An 18,370-nucleotide genomic window follows, 5' to 3' on the forward strand; every position below is an offset into this window, starting at 1 on the left:
AAGTACTCTCGTGTAGTTTGGTGGAAAGGGAGAGGGTAGGAGACCCTCTCGACCCGTTCCCCCGGTGTGCTCTCCATCAAAATTTGGGGCGGACCGTTCCTTGCCACGAGGTATTTCGTGCGCTTGGGTTGATGTTACAGCAACTGAGCATAAGTAACAACAACAGGAGTTAAGCATAAGTAACAACAACAGGAGCTTTCAAGTGATACCTGGGAACAGACCGCCCTCTTAGCATGCTTTTGTGGTGTAGTGGTCATCACGCAACCGTATCCAGCTCTTTTATGCCTTCCAGTAATTTCGAGAAGTGGAAGGTACTAGAGATTTCTCAATGACCGGCGTAAAACTATCGAGAACAGAGAGAGCGTCATTTTCTCAATTTTAGTCTAGAGCTGAATTCGGAGTATTTAGACATTTGACAGAGCTTCGCTTTTTCGATACGCTCTGCATGGCGTTAACTTTCTTAGTAGTTTGAAATTTTAACTACTGATTGCGCTGTGTGATACTGAGAAAAGCTGTACGAGTATGTTTGTGGAAAGTTCCAGAATTGTAAGGTCTTTCTTTTGGTAAAAGAAATTTTATCAAGCTTTCATCGGTTCTGTGTGCATTAATTAAGATATTACCTTTGAACAACACAACAGTAAGTAAAATATAAAACCGAGAACCTATTTTATTGCAAATTCCAAACAATCTATTCTATTGAAATTTGTGGGCGTCTGTCTGTTTGTATTTTTGTGACATCATATCCACCGGAACGGCGGAGAGTTGAGTTTCGTTCCCTTGGATTCCAAAAACTCGTGGAAAGCCATTTGGACCAATTTCATCATCGCACAACGTTCATCAGCCGAAATATTAATTACAATCTCCGAAAACTCAAATTTTCGCATTCATTTTTTCGAGTGGCAACAGTCTCGCGCGCTGTAGATTTTAGGTCGCCGCTTTTTCGGATGGCCAAGAGTCTCCTTTTCCCCATCGATGACGACTAGCTGATAGCTTTGCACTTTGTAATCGATTACGAAGTCTCGATACTTTGTTTACGTTTTAGGCGGAATTGTGGAAAATTTTGCGGAACGGAAAAGGGCCTTCACCTTTATATTTTATTTTATTTATTTATTTTTTTGCGGTATACGAGACTGGGCGCAATGCGAATAAATCTGTATGATACACAGAAACTTGCTCATATTGCTGATACAATGATCAAGAGTATTGATATGTTTAGTTCATTTCTGTTGTTAAAATAAAAAACCGCAATTGTGCATGTAATGAGTGTAAACAATAATGAAAATTTAGATATGTCTGTATTGTTGACTAAGTAGTAATAATGCCTGATTGTAAAATATATATTAGACTACTGATTGTATATGTACGATTTAAAGTAATAATTACGTAGGGTAGAACAGAGCAAAAGAATCACTGAATTTTTATTTATTTGAATGACCCATAATTTTTGTTTTGTTCATAGGGATATATCTTTTTTAGGTGATATATCTATTTTAATATATTGTGTACTTAATTGTGTGTGCATATATATACGAATAAACGGGCCTTAAAACTTGGGTTGATTTAGTAAAAAAATTGTGTGTTATTATAAACATTATAATACTATACCACACAAGCACTTTCTTATATATGTAATGTAATCTTAGAGAAATACCAACTGAATACTTCTTTGAATATCTATAATATTCTCTGACTGTGTTGTTTCATATACAATGATCAAGCAAAGACAGCGTTAAAATTTTGCTCCGAACAGCTGAGATGCTTAAATTTTGTACTAAACAGCACAAACTTATGTCTGGAGCAAAGAAATTTATAAATTTTGTTTTGTCTACGATTTTCATTTCTCTACATCGAAAAATTATACTGGGGTGGGGGCACCACTTCACTTAACATTTGATTTCAAGTGGCATCTGATGTTTTATGTCAATAAAAATATGACAGTTCATCCTAATTTTAATCTCTTCTTTATTGTTAGCTTTTAAGAAATTTGCTTCTTATTTGCATTTTGTTCTCTTTCTGTCAGTAGATGATATTAAGGATTTGGTTTTTATTATTTAACCATACTCTCCAATTTCTTTCTGTTGCTTCTCATGTAGGCACACGTTTCTTTTTCATTCTTGCAGCAGATATTAAGATGTGTAGTGCTTCAAGTGAACTAATATTTTGTGGATTTTTGTTTGCTATTGATTTCTTTTTAAATTATAATCCTGCTTAGTGTTAAGATTTATGCGCTGTTTATGTCTGGTAATTAATAATAAAAAAAAACTATGTATTTTCATCATTTTGTGTACATTTTAACCATATAATTATTTTTGTATGCGAATAAATTTGTATTTATTGACTTTTCTTTACACCCAATTATCCCTAAAGTATATATGCTATGCTGAATGCATTATTTCAGATTCAAAATGTATACACAGAGAGATGCATATCACACTATGATGATAACAAAAGTGGTAATTTAATAACATTGACATCAAATATCACCTAAGACAACCACTTCCATAGAAAATTTTTTGTAGCAGCTGTGTCTGACTGTCTTACAGAAGTGTTTTGTGATTTAGAATTAACTCGCGGTAATACTGATGCAATTTAAGGTTACTAATATGTGCATTCAGCTGTTTTTCTTTATTAGTTCAAACAACCCATGTTATTGATCAAAAAGCAATACCTTATCGTTAGTCATATTATAAAAATTAAAAAATGGCTTTTGGAAATTTTCCTCCTTATGCAATGATTTCCAGTTTGGTAAAAAAGCTTTCATAAGTTGATCTTACTATGGGCACGTATTGAATTTTATTTAGTGTTAAAAATCATTTCTATGGTATATGTACATATTTTTACAGTTTTTAAAATACTTCAGAAATTCATTATCTCATGCCACAAGGCATGCATAAAATAAGCTTATTTCCTTGTACTATTATTAAGCTGTCCAGAAGAAGCCTTTTTTTGACAATGGATCACTGAAAGTTATGCTGTATCTTTCTGTTAATTAGAAAATAATTTTGGATAATAAAATAAATGTATTAGAAAAATATTATATTGAAATGATATTTTTAAAACACATAATTAAATTAATGTATTAGAAATCTGTAATTTAAAGCAAACCTTCGTTCTTCAACTACATATTCATTTCCGATACCCAAAGGCTAATTCCATCATAACAACTTGTATTTTAACTCGTCATTATTCAGCAAAACTTTTTGATTAAAAAATTCTGTATTCGTTCTTTGTGATAAAAGCCCAAGATACGAACCTCCACCATCTGCAAAATGCATGGCTCTCTTTGTACAGGATCTCTGTGGCTGTTACTGGAAGCCTAGAGTATGTTCAAGCAGTAGTAAATAGGCTTCCTTATTCTCTGTTTATTTAGTGTGTGATATATTTGTTTGTGTGTGTTTATTTGATAGTGTGTCTGTATAAATACTTTTGTCTGCCATTGGAAATAAAAATATATGCATTACAAATCCGAGTTATTAAGTATATTAAGGCTGTTTACATTTTTCATTCCAAAACATATATTCAATTAAAATACATTATGCAATTTGCGTTCATCTACATTTGTTAATGTTTAATTAATGCCAACAGAAACATGTTCGCATAAATTCCTCTAAGTAATTTAAACATGAGGTTGTTTAAGAAGGCCATTTTTTATCCATTCATTTATTGAAATATTTGCATTACTTCTTATATATTAAAATTTACATATATTATGTACTTTTTTCAGTAGACAATCCAAGAATATTCTATATGTTAAAATGTATGGTATATGCAATAATCCCCCCCCCAAAAAAAAAAGAAAAAAAAAAAAAAAACTTATCCTCTATTTGTGATCTTATTATCTGATTGTGTCTTCTTCAAAATACACAAATAATCTGATGGAATGAAAATATTTTGGTCATTAAAACTTTTTAATCACTGCTCTTTACATCTACATTTCTTTTTTCACATAATCTGAAGTTTTCGAGTAGTCTGAAGGTTTTCAAACTGTGTTTCACAGAAATTTTAGATACCATGCAACTCCTCTAGGGCATCTGTAAGTCAAAATTTAAAACAATTTTTAATATCACTGGACATCAAAATGAAGTACTTGAAATAATCTTTGAAATTCTCTTATTATTGTTAAAAAATATTAAGCAGATTTTTGTTTATGATTAAATTTATAATGAAATAATGAATTTCTTTTTACTTTCTGCATAAAATGCACAAATTTTATATTTCAATTCTTTAACATTTATTTTTCTGAGGATAGAAATTCTTCTATAGAAAAAATTACGATTTTAGAAGTTTTTCTGAATTTAAAGATTTGAAGACAACCCTGTTATAAGAGTTTACGATTATAATGTGAATGACCCAAATAATTGTAAATGGCCTATGGCCATACTTAATACACATATTATTTAAATTGACATGCTTTACCTGTAATGTACATTTGTGACTTATGTTATAATTTAAGTGCACCAGTTTACTCACACTTATCTGTATTGTATGTATGTATTATATGCATCTCTAGACTCAGGTTAAAGCTAGCTCGTTTCCCCTTTCTCAGCTTTCCCAGATGACATTTTTGGGTCTTTACTGGAACTCGACGCACACTTTATTTCGGCTAGAATAACCACTTATCTCACTCTTCTTTTATTCAAAAATTATAACATACTAATTTGGGGAAAAAATTATATTTTATGTTAGTTACTCATGACAACATTCGAAACAACCTACATGTTCGACAAGGGGTAGGGGTCTAGGAAAGCCACAACTTTTTCAATGAACTGGATGAATAAATGCAGCCCTGCCTTTTGTTGTGTTTTATGCATTTATAAATTTCTACCTGACTGTTTATTCTTTAATTCTATATAACACAATTAATCGATGCTTGTTTCTTGTATGGAATTTTAACATTAATTCTACATAATAACATGAGTAATCTTTTTTTTAATTGTATTTTAGCATTATTAAAAAACACTTTGGCACTATGAACTGAGAATATCTGTCAATCTGTCTTCTACGTTAATTTACAATAATATAAATGTGAATATCTGAATGGAGTTATATTGAAAGATCTACTAGATGCTATGATTCCATGATGGTCAATCCACCACATTGGAAATATTAAATCAAACAATAAGTACAGGAAAAGATTCAGCAAGACAATATATCCTCTTTTGAATGAATACATTTAACTGTAGTTATTCCATATGATGTATTATACAACACCCCAAAATCATGGAAAATAACTTTCTAAACCGAGTTTACGGTGTAAAAAAAGTAGTGGAAAAATGTTGTAGTCATGTAACTGGGCTATCTAACATAAAAATTACAGCATATTACACCAGTGTTCTTACCTTTACTGCATATTACAACCAAATAACTACAATTAGATATGAGAAAGAACAGGCAGTGTCAGTACAACCAAGAGTAAAACTTTTACAGAGTTGCTAATTTGAAAACAAGTGAACCTGTAAAACTAACCCTGCATACTGGTTTGCTTTAGATGCATTTGGTAACCAATATGCCGTAAGTCTTTACCAGATTCAGTTTTGAGTGCATTAAATACTATATTGCTCATATGTCTTGATCGTGACAATCAATGCAGCTGCAGCATTATTGAATAGAAATAAGTTATATGACTCTCAAATAAGTGTTTGTAAAGTTGTTCAGGAAATAAATATTACTAAATAATAACATGTATTATGTTTATTGAATTGTACAAAACTTACATGTTATACTTTGAATTATCGTCAATTTTAATTGTCTGAAATCTGGTATTTGATAGTATATAGTTGTAGCAGTTTTTTCACTATAAATTCTGAAGAATCTGAAAATAAATGCACATACTAAAGTATTTCAAGTATGATAATATTCAGTATTTAAGATTATCCTAAAAGTATGAAATTTATTATTTTATTTGAAAATAAGTATTAGTGTATCCATGGCATGCAGGTCCCCGAGATTACTCTATTATCCACTCATAGGTGGGGGTGTCACCTTTGCCAAAGGCTCTTTGTAGCCTGCTTTAGGTTTTATACTAATTTTAATTACTGGCCATCTACTGAAATGGTTTCTTTATGTATATCCACCTTTATTCCAACTCTGGTATTTCTACGGCGATGGAGGTTTAGTTGACCATACTTCTTGACAATTCTTTTATTTTTTTTTTCAATTTGAAGCGGTAGACCAGTATTTTCATTTAGCATAACTGTTTTTGAAGCAGACTCGAAAATCTCCTTCAAAGAGTTGGCTGCATTGTGTAAATTTTCGCTATCTAAATTCCAAAGGAGTGACCGAATTGATCTGTAATTTGCATCGCACTCATTGATCAAATTTCTTTTTTTACTCAACGTTGCTTCTTCAGATATGGTGGGTAAATTATCTGATGTTCCACCTGAAGGAGTTTCAGTTGATGAATATTTTCGTTTTCTGGTGCCTGAAATACTTCTTGAGACTAAATCTTCATCAACTTTGAAAATAGCCATTCTGCAGTACATTCCAAACTCCAGGCTGGAAACTTCATGCCAGCAAACACAATATGCTTGCACAGCAGTCGGTTTCTTCTGAAATCTAAGCATGTGCATTGACACAGTTGTTTCTGTTCATCAAACGTGACAGAATAAACTGCATCATGCTTAGTTTCAGAAGAAACTTTAAAGAAGCCATGTGAAATTTTTTTTATACTACCCACATAAACTTCAGCAGCTCTTAATTTTGTTTTTATGTGATCAATTAACCATTTTGGCTTATTGATTAAATAATTTGGTACATGTTCATTGTATAATCTGGCCTGCGAAAGCATACTCAGATTTTTTCTGACGTAAATTCTATATCTTTCTGGCAGAAATTTCTCAACCAAGATCTTAATTATTTCAGACAGCATACAGTTTTTATATCCCTGAAGATATCTATATTTTAGTTCCTCATTTAAGCGTTCAACACCATTGTTCGAGTTTATGAATAAGTCATTTGGTTTGTAAGCCAAAGCCCATCTCTCAATTTCCTTGAACCATGTTAATTCAAAATAATCTTTCACAGCTTCATATTGGTTCCATGATTTTAATACCTCTATTGCTGCAACCATTTCATCTTGAGTTGGAGCATTTGCTATGGCACGTAATTTACACAAAAGCTCTTCTTTGGGAACCACTGCATTCTTTTTCTTAGAAGCCCATCTTGACCATGCCTGCTCTCGATGGAAACTACATATAAAAACCTTAATTCCTCTAAAGACATTTTCCAAACTTGTAATTTCTTCCATTGCAAAATCAACCATCCCATATTTTGGTCTAACGAGAGGCGACCAATTTTTAATAATTATAAGAGCTTCTTCTAATGCTTTGGCTGTTTCATTTTGTGTAATTATTATGCTCACTATTTGATAGTTCACATTTGTTTTGACAACTAAAAAATAAAGTGGGAGAGCATACTTACAGGTTCGATAGGTCGCGTCGAGAAGAACAAGATTAGAACCATATAAGACATATAAATTTTTCATTTCTTCACTTTGATATACAAATAGCAGATTTAGTTTTGAATCTGTAAAGTCATTTGGCTCAGTACCATCATATGTATTTTCAGTACATGGTCTAAAAAAAACAGAACACTTGGAAGTATCCCAGCTATTTATTAACATTTCTGTATTTTCCTGGTCAATTTTACTAGTTCTAATATCGGATTTTGCTTGGCTTATTATTTTCCTTATTGCCTCCATTTCTGGATAAAATCGTCTGCGTGTTTTATCAGTTTCTCCCAATTCAGTTGAAACGTATACTTCTAATAGCTCTGCAATTACAGTGGCATTGCATTTTCCATTCTTAACTTTAGAAGCTATGAAATGCCGTACTCTAGCATCTATAGGTTCTATTACTGCAGCCATGTTACCCATTAGATGATTTTGATGATCTTGGCTATTAGGTAAATTAAACATGAAAACTTCTTCACCAGCAATACTATCTTTATTGGCTAGTTTTTCCTTAATTTTCCGAGATATCATAATCTTTCTTTTTCGGGTTGGCACTACCTGTAACATATTTATCACAGTAAAATTTAGAAATTCCAGCACAGTCATCTAAAACTAATTATTGATAAAGGTTCAATTTTAAAAACTTTCTGTTCATAGCAAATTATTCAAAAAAAAAAAAAAAAAAAAAAAAAAAAAACAGAGGAGTCATTTCTTTCCTTTAAAAAAAGCTGTAAAAAGGATCTTCCATTTTTATAACAATAGATCAAATTACTTCTTCAAAGAAACATAACCAATAAAACTTCACTTTGAACAACTTATTTCTATTTGTAGCAAATTGGTTAGAATATAATTAGCATTTCTGGCCTGAAAACATCATTTTATTTGCATGTCAATTACTGAATTATTTATTTAGGAAAATATTACTGTTAAAAACCCTCTTTAGGCAAAAAAAAAAAAAAAAAAACTATTTAGAAAAATATGTTGAATAAAGAGACACAAAAAATCATTTCTCTTTTTTACATTGTGACTCTAAAAATACCTTTTGTTTTTATGTCAAAAAGTATGTATACTTTATCATAGAATACCTTCAATACATCTTGCTCATACGTGACAGAATTATATTTTTTCCTTAAAAACAAATTCTCTAAAATTACTAAGACCATCTTAGAACAAAAAGTTAAATAAACTTCTACCTTGAACTGAGGCATCCTGTACATTCGGGTAACATTAATTACAGCTGGACAATTAACTTTTTTAGTTGTCTGGTTCTTGGAATATGCTTTACCAAAAGCATGATCAGTTTGACACTAAAAGGAAAAAAAAAAAAACACACACACACACACACACACACACATACATATATACAGTCAAAAGTCGTTAATCCGGACTCGTCGGGACTTCGGCGATTCCGGATTATAGATCATTAGTTTAAATCTCGTAAGATGGCATGCAGAAATTCTAAAATTAAAAATATGAAACCGTAATTTATGAAATAAAGAACAATTATGATCTAAAGGGTATCAAAATTTGCAAAAAGAAAAAGCTTAATATTTATTTGTTTACTTTATTAAACATTTCTTTCAATGTAAGTTGTTTAAGTTTTGCTTCGTTTCATGTGATAATACTTTCTCTTTAATTCTATTAAACAGACATAATTTCTTGTTCAGTTACAAAGTTCCGCCGTTCAAGTCCTATAATTGCTGTGTCAAGAACACCGACTAATTTGTCAATCGAAATTTTTTTGTTTTCAATAACCTCTGTCACTTTTCTTCGCTATAAACGAGGAACTTGTTTTAAATCATATCAAAGACGGAGCATATCGAGATGAAATACTACATTTGGTAAGGAATTATAAGCCAAATAAAATAAAAACATCTGCGCTGAAGATAAGGATAGTGCTGACAAATCAACTTCCAATTCATTACACGCCCGCCGCCGAGCAGCGTGAAATTGATAAACAGATTTCGGATTTCAAAACATACTTTCGCTTTAGATCCTTTACATATTAACAAATATATATCGGAAATTCTTTTTGATATAATCGAAAGTTTAAGCTTACTTTTATAAAATTGCTCTTACACTCTGCAAAAAATAATAAGCCGGATGCAATTCGAAAATTAAGGAACAACGCAATCATCAACATTAACTGAAATAGATAATTAGATAATTTTAGCTTATACGTCCATTATACATAAAATATGCACGCGAAAACGTATTCTGCACTTGCGCACACTCATATGCGCAGTCGTAAAAGGTCTTACGCGCACGCGTGAACGCCTCTGCGCATGTGTCAACGTGACGCATGTGCAGAAAGTTTTTAGTTTTGATGTCCGGATTATAGATCATTCCAAATTATGGGTGTCCGAATTAACGACTTTTGACTGTATATATAATCCAAGAGGTGATATTTTTGTATAAATTTTTAAATATAACAATGTTATTTTACCTTTTCATTTTTTTTTCTTTAGCATAATTTTCCTTTTGATGTTTATTCAGATCTTTTCCTTGATGGCAAACATAGGTTTTTCGCCCAAAGTGGAAATAGGGAATATCATCTAACCAGTTTAATCGTAAATTTGGAGTTAGTTCAACTGGAAAGAAAATTTTGATTTAGATCACAATCTGATAAGCTTTGATTTTTAAAAGAAAGAAATTACAGATCTCTATAAACATATTATACATTTAACTGTCTCTATATATACTACATACTGTAGACACTGCTTAATGTATTGCAGCTGATGTCGTGTATATTGCTATTGAATTTCTAAGTTCTGCTCTTTCATATATGGAAACATAAAAAATGCATCATTTGCTGTAATTTTATTTGCTCAATTTGGTTAATATAATCAAAATATTATACAATAAATTTCTTAAACTGAAGAACGAAAATGATTTTAATCAAGCATTTAGAAAAAAGCGCAAAACAATAAAATAAAAAAAAAAAAAAACTTAATTTCATACGAATTTTCAATAGCTATTGATTTGGAAGGGCTTCAGCACAGTTCCCTCTTCTTCAAAAGGGAGGTAAAAATTCCTGAAAACATCTTTGCCAAAATACACTTGCGTTTTTGCCCAATTTCAGATTTTACATTGGCAAAATCTCTTTAAACAAGGATGCCCTCCAAGTATTAAGATTATAGGTATAGAATTGGTCCAATAAATTTCAGAAACATTATGGACTACTCAAATGAACTTTTGCAATGAAGACTGTAAACAATTGATAAACAAACTTTTATTTTTCCTAATTAAAATGTTAAGAAAGTGGCTAGTTATATTTATAGTTAATTCAATTCCTATTTTAAAAGATACTTTTCTCATCATCTTATATTATCAAAAATGGGCAAATGTAATCACATTAAGCAGCACCTACTGCAAACATAGAGAGATATTAAAAGCATTAAACTATTATGTAAAAATATTATGTCATTTTGTCTCATATTAAAATTATATATGCTAGGTAAAGTATAGAATGAGCTAGCTGCCTTACGCAAAAGGGATGCCTTTGAGAAGGTCTAATGGGAAACTGTCTTGTATTCACTTATATATAAGGAGAACAGGAAAATTCCCATGCAGCTAATCCATTCAACAGTATTTGTACCTTGATCAAACATCCAGTATTCAGCTATCTTATCTGCTAGTCCATTGGTGCTAAGAGTCAAAATAGACAGTAATGTGATTTGACACACAAGATAAGTAGCATTCATTGACTAAAGAAATATATATATCACATCACTAAAGAAATATATATACATTTCAGAAAACTTTCCTGTTTTCTAAAATTTAATATCTTTATTATTATAACTTCCTGATATTTCAATGCATTATAATTTTATGGTGAACTATTACCTGAAAATAAAACAGAATATTTTTTGAATTGGTAGTGTTTATTATAAGGTTATTTTGAAACATGTTGTTAATGATAAAACTAAAGAATGGATTTTCTTTATAGACTATTAAATGATTATATTTCAAATCAACAGACTGCATTCATACACTAAAATAGGATGAAAAATATAGTAGTCATCGAGACAATTGTCGAGTTTCTCAAGAAACAACAATAAAAATTTTCAAATCTAACACGGTATATCTTGTTTAATGTTTAATATAGTACGGAATGTTTCGTGAAGCATCAGCTATTTAAAAAAAAAAAAAAAAAAAAACATGCAATACCTGACAATGAAACCAAATAAAAATCAAACATAACGCTACTACACGTTATGCAACAAAATTAATGAATATGAACGTCTATAAACCCTTTTTTCAACTTGGACCGAATCTCGCAACATCAACTAGATCTTACGCAATAAAATTAATACAAATTAGTGCTGATAAGTTCTTTGGAACAAAATGGCCAAATATCAACTAAACAACCAAAGAAAGCATTTACATTCTAGAGGATTTTTATTTACTCATTACATCTTCAAAAATTACTTACTCTCTTTATCGAATGACTTTCCATAGTAGTAAACATATTTTGTTACAGTTTCTACTTCGTGTCTGCGAAGTATTTCTTTAAATTCGCTCCAAGATTTCGCAAAATTCATTTTGCCTCTAAACACAAAGGTTCATACACGAGACGGACTTTGAAACTCGTAATCGATAAACCGGCCATTCCCCTATCGTTGACACAAGTCTTTCTATCGATGGGAAAAGGAGACTCTAGGCCATCCGAAAAAGCGGCGACCTAGATTTTATATTTCGAAAAATGATGCCACTCTTCGCTTTCTATATTAGAGTCTTTTAATAATAATAATAATAAAAATTGTTAGTTTTACAAAATATGAACTAAAAATAGCATTGCCAAACATTAAATGTATTAATATTATATAAAGTCATATTCTGTGGGTGAAGAAAACACATTATTGCATGTGACGTCATTGTATGTCGAAAATGTTTCGTGAATGTCAGCATTTTAAATAAACACACACACACACAGATAGTATTTTATTCTCGAGTGTCAAGATGTAGAAACATCTTTTTACTCGACTTCTGATAAAGATCGGGTGGGGGGAGAAAGGTGGTGTGTATTTAATTATGGCAAAGCACACTAGGGCTATCTGCCTAAGAGGAGGGATGCCTTTCGTGGAGGACTTTCTAAGGGAAACTGGCTCGTATACACGTTACACATGGGGAAAACCACGAAAACGCCCATGCAGCCAGCCCGTTCGCGGGATTCGAACCTCGGACCGAACTACCAGTGTTCAGCGACTTTACCGCTCGGCCGCTGGTGGGCGGGGGGAGAAAGAGAAAGGGTGAAAGGAGTGAGGGAAGCGGATGAAAGAGATTTTAAATAAAGAGCTGCTTTTTTGGGTGAAAGTGCAGAATCGCCCACTGCTTGCCGCGTTTTTAAGAATTGCACATACTTGGTATCCATGTACACATCGACCTATTTTCAATTAAAAATACGTCCCAGAATTGCAGAAAAATGGCATTGTGTACTCCCTTGACTTTACCCATGTACACATCGACCTATTTTCACTTAAAAAGTCAAAGAAAATTGACAAAAATCCAATTCTTCTAGCTCTTGTAAAAAGCGCCAAACAAATAAGTGGGCGATTTGCGCCAAGCAAATAAGTGGGCGATTCTGCACTTTAGCCCTTTTTTGCTTCAGGTTAGGATAACTGACTGCCACATTAGTTGTTTTATTGACACTGAAAGAAAAATTGTTATATTTCATTAAATTTAAATCATGACGTCATGCTTATTAACTTGTTGAAGTTAAGGCTACTATAAAGGGGAGCTGAATCATCACCCATTTTGAAGCTAACTTGTTGGTATTCGCTATTGGATTAGCACTGATTTCTTGACATATTTGTGGATCGATTCCGACCTAATTTTCAGAAAAATGGGTGATTGTGCTGCACCAAATTGTTCGAATCAGTCTAAAAATAACTTTAGGATGTTTCGTTTCCCTAGAAATGAAGAAAGACGAAGAAAATGGATAGTTAATTCTCGTCGAGATCAATGGATCCCGGGCCCAGGAGCGTATCTTTGTGAGGTAAGTTCAGCTTCGTATTTTTCCATAGAATGTTAGAAAAATTACTCTTCTTGGTACTTTAAAATATTTATTTTCATTTAACTGTCACTTATTGACGATCAACTGATTTTATAAGTACAAAATCAAATGCGGAATGTGTATGTGTTTGTGCAGTAAAATATCGTTGTTTCATGTTGTTTCTTTTGTTATCGTGAAAAGTTTATACCGTTTGTAAAATTTGTATCATACATTTCATGTAAACTTTGTGCTCAGTTAGAAATGTGATGTGCCTTTTTCTTTTCTTTAATTTTACTGTACGATTGGTGATTTAAAGTAGCATTCTATGTTTTGATTCTGATGTATTGTCGCCAAATCGGATAGTTGGCGCCAATGTTAAAAACTGGATGATATGATCCAAATAATAAATGACTTTGTTTTTTCTTTATAGTAAGATAAATATATTCTGTATTTTTAGACATTTTTAAGAAGTTAAATATTAATTTAAATATTCGATGATTCGTTTTGATCCCATTATTATCCTTTATTGTAGTAGTAAATCTTAATGTTGTATTTTTAACTATAGGTACTTTAAATTTATTTTTAGTGTGTGAGCAGGAAATATGTTTTAAGTAGTTTTACAAACATGATTACTTTTTAAAAATTTTGTTCTATTTTCATAAAAAAAAATTTAAATTTATCAGAAAATTACATTCTTAAATTATTATAATATATGTAACTGTAATTTAATACTAGTGCTTTTGATTTTAATGTTAAATTTCATGCATGCTTTTGTTAAATATGCAGGTACATTTTGAAGAAAATCAATTTGAATGCTCTAGGCAAGATGGGTGTAAAAAACTCAAGCCCAATGCTGTGCCAACTCTTTTCAATGTGCCTAATCCCCCATAACTGTTGACCCCACAGCGTCTAAAAGGCATTGGTTTACCAAAGCACCGTTCAGTTACATCCAATTTTTGTAATGTATGTGTTTTTTATTTTTATGGTTTTTCATAAAAAAATATGTTTTTATTACAAATGGACTAAATTGCTTTATAAAAGAATCAAAATATTGAAATTAAGGCATTATGTGATAAAGCTGTAATTACAGTCCCTAAGATTAGATTAAAAAATTAAAATTTTGCTGTTGTTATATATATAATTAAGTATGTACTTTGTTATTATAATCATATATTGAAAATTAAGCGTAAAACCTCAATTTGATGTAGTTTTTGGATAAAGTTTTTGTAGTTTTTCGAGGACGGTCATACATGGGTCTGGTTTCTTCAAATTTGCTCCTAAAAGAAAGAAACCGGTATCTGATTGCCTTTAAAGTCAAAAAAATTTAAATCAAAATTTGTATTAAACTAAAGTTGCTTTTTTGCTTAATTTTAAATTCCAGATAAATAGAGAGAAATATTTATGGAGTAAGTAAAAGAAATAATATTGAAATTAATAACTTTAATCTTGAGTAATACAATAATATAGTTATAATACATTGATTTAAATGTATATTTTAATGTCTTATATGTCTTGTCTGAATGTTATTTTTTGTTTAAAGATTTACAAAACTTATTAGGATTATTTATATTATTTATTATTAAAATTACATTAAGTATATTTTATTTATCAGCATTTTCAGGTATCCTTACTTATATGTGTTTCATAATTTTTGCATCTTCAGGGTGGCTTGCTGCACAGTTTACCTTTATCAACTGAAGCGATTTCTGTTGCTGAACCATCTGTTGTAAGTCTTCATTTGAACAGTTATTAAATATTTAGTATTATAAACTTTTTCTAAAAAGTATTAACACTGTTTCTAAAATTTAAAAATATATTAACGTAATATTTACTTATGTTTAAGAAGTATGAATGCTATGAACAGTCCAATGTATTTATGCTTTTTTATAAGTTGAGTTACTTTGAAAATGGTAATGATTATTTGTATTTATTTTTATCCGATCAGAGTTTATAATTTCTTTCACTTCCACATATTTCATATATTATAATTTTTTTTAGGTTCATTTGCCACAACCTTCAGCTTCATATTTTGGAGAAATAAATTTTGCTGCCGAAGTATCTGATGTAAATTGCCATTTTGCACTTCTAAAACAATTTAATAGTATTTTAACATCTATTCGTAAACTGTACTATGTTTTTTTTAAATGTTTCCATCTTCATAATCATGCACTTTATTTCATTTCACCAGTGGTTGCAAATGTGTACATTACAGTACATCTCAGGTGTGTTTGCAACAACATTTAGCATTACCTTCTGATTAAATAACAGCTGCTAGTAAAGAATCTATTCTATGTTTTCATTTGAGCAGCTATTAAATGTCATATATTTTACATATATTAATGAATTTTTATACAATTTCTGAAATATGAAATTGTTTGTCTTATGGTTGCTAAACAGCTGTACTATATCTGGCTGTTGTGCTATGGAATTATTTTTGAATTTTGAGTGTTAACAATTTATTATCTATTTATGAATTATAAAATGTTATGTAAAATAATTATTTCTTAAAATGAATGTAGTTTATATTATCTGTATTTCCAAATTTCTTATATATATATTTCAGGTTTGTTTGCAAGAACAAGCTTCAACTTCATCTTGTGATAAAATGCCATCTATTTGTGAAGGATCTCATGTAAGTAGATAATTAGTGTATTATTAAATTGCTTGCTTATACAAAATGTTTCTATTAACTTTTTTTTGGGGGGGGGGGTAAAAGGAATGTAATTAATTTCATCAGCATTTACAAATTCTTTGTGTACATTTCAGGTTTGTTTGCAAGAACAGCCTTTAGCCTCATTTTGCAATGAAATACCATCTATTTGTGAAGGCTCTGATGTAAGTTGATAACTAATGTATAATTAAATTGCTTCCTTATATGCATTTAAAATGTTCTATAAAGTAATTTTTTGGTAAAAGGAATGTAATTAATTTCATCAATAGTTGCAAATTCTCTATGTAAATTTCAGTTTTGTTTGCAAAAACAACCTTTAGATTCATCTTGCAACCAAATTGTAATTAATTTTAATTAATTTCATCAGCATTTGTGAAGGCTGTGATATAAGTTGATAATTTGTGTTATTAAATTGCTCATGATTATGGAGATAATCGATCCCTTGAAAAGCTGGAAATAAATTTAAAATTTTAAAAATCTATCTTTAAGTGAAATAAATTTTAAATATTAGAAAATAAAACAAAAATAATCTAGAAAATGCTGAAAACAATAGAGTCAAATTTAAAAACCCACCACAGTATAGGAAAAGAGACCTGGAACTTGCATTTTTATTTTGTGGATTTATTATCTGTTTAAGTTTGACATTTAATCCAAAGGGGCTTTGTCCCTGAAGGACTATTGTTTTCGTTTTGTATTGAAACACTATAAACGGCTGCATCACTTTTCAAATTGTTGCCACCAAATATTATCACCCTGTTCTATATTTAAAGAAATTATATAGTGAAGAATCTGCATAAATGCATGTATGTTTTTTTTTGCATTCTGATAAAACAACAGTACCTAGAGCCATCAAATTTTGAATGACTTAATTCTACTGTGAATATGGACATCTGGAAGACCGAACTTGAAATTCGGAATTTGTTTTAATATATATTTTATATGTTGTAAAACTTTAACAAATTTTTGATTAACAAACTTGAGGATTTCAAAGCGAGCAATGGCAATATTGTACAGAAAAGACACTTTTATCTCCAGCATGTGAGACAATGAATCGGGAATTCTGAAGATATGTTCATTTTAAAATTATCTTGCGATATTGCTGTTGAACTGAATTTTATAATTTAAGTGTGAAAAACTTGATATTTAATAAATAAAGGTAAAACACAAAATGTTAAAAAAAGGCCCCTTTGGGTGTAATTTAAAATCTGAAACCTTTCAGATCTTTTTGTTTGTTTGTTGTGTTCCCCCCCCCTTCTTTGATGATTATTCATATAGATTTTTTCTTTATTCCAGGATGTTCTTTTAAGGAATTTTATAAAACAGCAGACTGAATTGATCTCGCTTCTGCAATGCCAGAACAAAATATTACTGAAAGAACTTACAGCAACCAAAAAAAATGAAATTAATGTTTTAAAAAAATGGTATAGCACTGAAATTCAACTTCATGACCTTCAAGTACAGCATGAGGAATTGCTGAAAGGAGTGAAAACATTTCTTTCAGATGAACAAATAGCAATGTTGAAAATTCCTCGCAGAAGCATTGCAAAATGGTCTAACGAGGGAATAATAAAAGGCCTCAAAGTTAGATTTGCCTTGGGCAAGCATGGTTATAATTACTTGCACGGAATAGGTTTTCCGTGCTTTCATACAGCACTTTAAATAAAAGACTTCAAAGTCTTGAAATGAATTTTGGAATCATCAGTGAGATGATTGAACCTTTGAAAATTAAAGGAGAAAAAATGAATGCTAGTGATAAAGACTGTATTTTATCATTGGATGAAATGGAGATTTCTGGCAATCCTGATTTTGATATTTCAAAATGTAAATTTATTGGTAAATGTACATTAGGAAATCAAAAGGGTGCAGGAAATCACTATTTAGTTATTTTACTAAGAGGTTTGAAGCTGAAATGGAAGCAAGTGGTTGCCCATGAGATAACTGGACAGGTAACAGGATGCCAGCTCAAACAACTTGTTGTCAATGTTATCGAAGCTGTCAATTCTGTTGGATTTAATGTTGTTGGTATTGTTAGCGATATGGCAGCAGTAAATAGAAGCCTGTGGAATTCTTTAGGAATATCTGTTTCTCGAAACCAAAGAAATAATTTCACTACTGAAATTAAGGGCAAAATTATTTATGTATTTGCAGATGTGCCACATCTTTTAAAAAATCTCTGGTCTGCAACTCTTAATCATAGTATAAAACTGCCCATTTATGTTTGCAATAAAGAAAATTTGGTTACTTTGCATGTATC

General features: G+C 30.7%; 2 protein-coding genes across 3 annotated transcripts; one reads left to right on the top strand and one right to left on the bottom strand.

The window, feature by feature from the left end:
* Positions 1–5,938: 5,938 nt before the first annotated feature.
* Positions 5,939–12,126, bottom strand: LOC146993293 (uncharacterized). Of its 2 annotated transcripts, XM_085808524.1 has the most exons (5): positions 11,886–12,126; positions 10,938–11,098; positions 9,897–10,041; positions 8,644–8,757; positions 5,939–8,008 (listed from the first exon to the last, which is right to left on the bottom strand). In XM_085808524.1, the coding sequence occupies exons 4-5, from the start codon at positions 8,665–8,667 to the stop codon at positions 6,440–6,442; spliced, it is 1,593 nt and encodes a 530-aa protein (XP_085664650.1). In that variant the 5' UTR covers positions 8,668–8,757; positions 9,897–10,041; positions 10,938–11,098; positions 11,886–12,126; the 3' UTR covers positions 5,939–6,439. The 2 variants fall into 2 exon arrangements, with proteins under 2 accessions (XP_085664650.1, XP_085664651.1); XM_085808525.1 differs by lacking the exon at positions 10,938–11,098.
* Positions 12,127–13,080: 954 nt separating this feature from the next.
* Positions 13,081–17,775, top strand: LOC118194221 (uncharacterized). The gene is made up of 7 exons (XM_085807355.1): positions 13,081–13,448; positions 14,232–14,408; positions 15,109–15,171; positions 15,444–15,509; positions 16,009–16,077; positions 16,212–16,280; positions 17,410–17,775. Exons 5-7 carry the CDS (start codon positions 16,051–16,053, stop codon positions 17,773–17,775), a joined length of 462 nt encoding a protein of 153 aa, XP_085663481.1. The 5' UTR covers positions 13,081–13,448; positions 14,232–14,408; positions 15,109–15,171; positions 15,444–15,509; positions 16,009–16,050.
* Positions 17,776–18,370: the final 595 nt, after the last annotated feature.

This window comes from Stegodyphus dumicola, chromosome X1, assembly GCF_044657685.1.
Source record: "Stegodyphus dumicola isolate Sdum_Otavi_A_Nest chromosome X1, ASM4465768v1".
NCBI lineage: Eukaryota > Metazoa > Arthropoda > Arachnida > Araneae > Eresidae > Stegodyphus > Stegodyphus dumicola.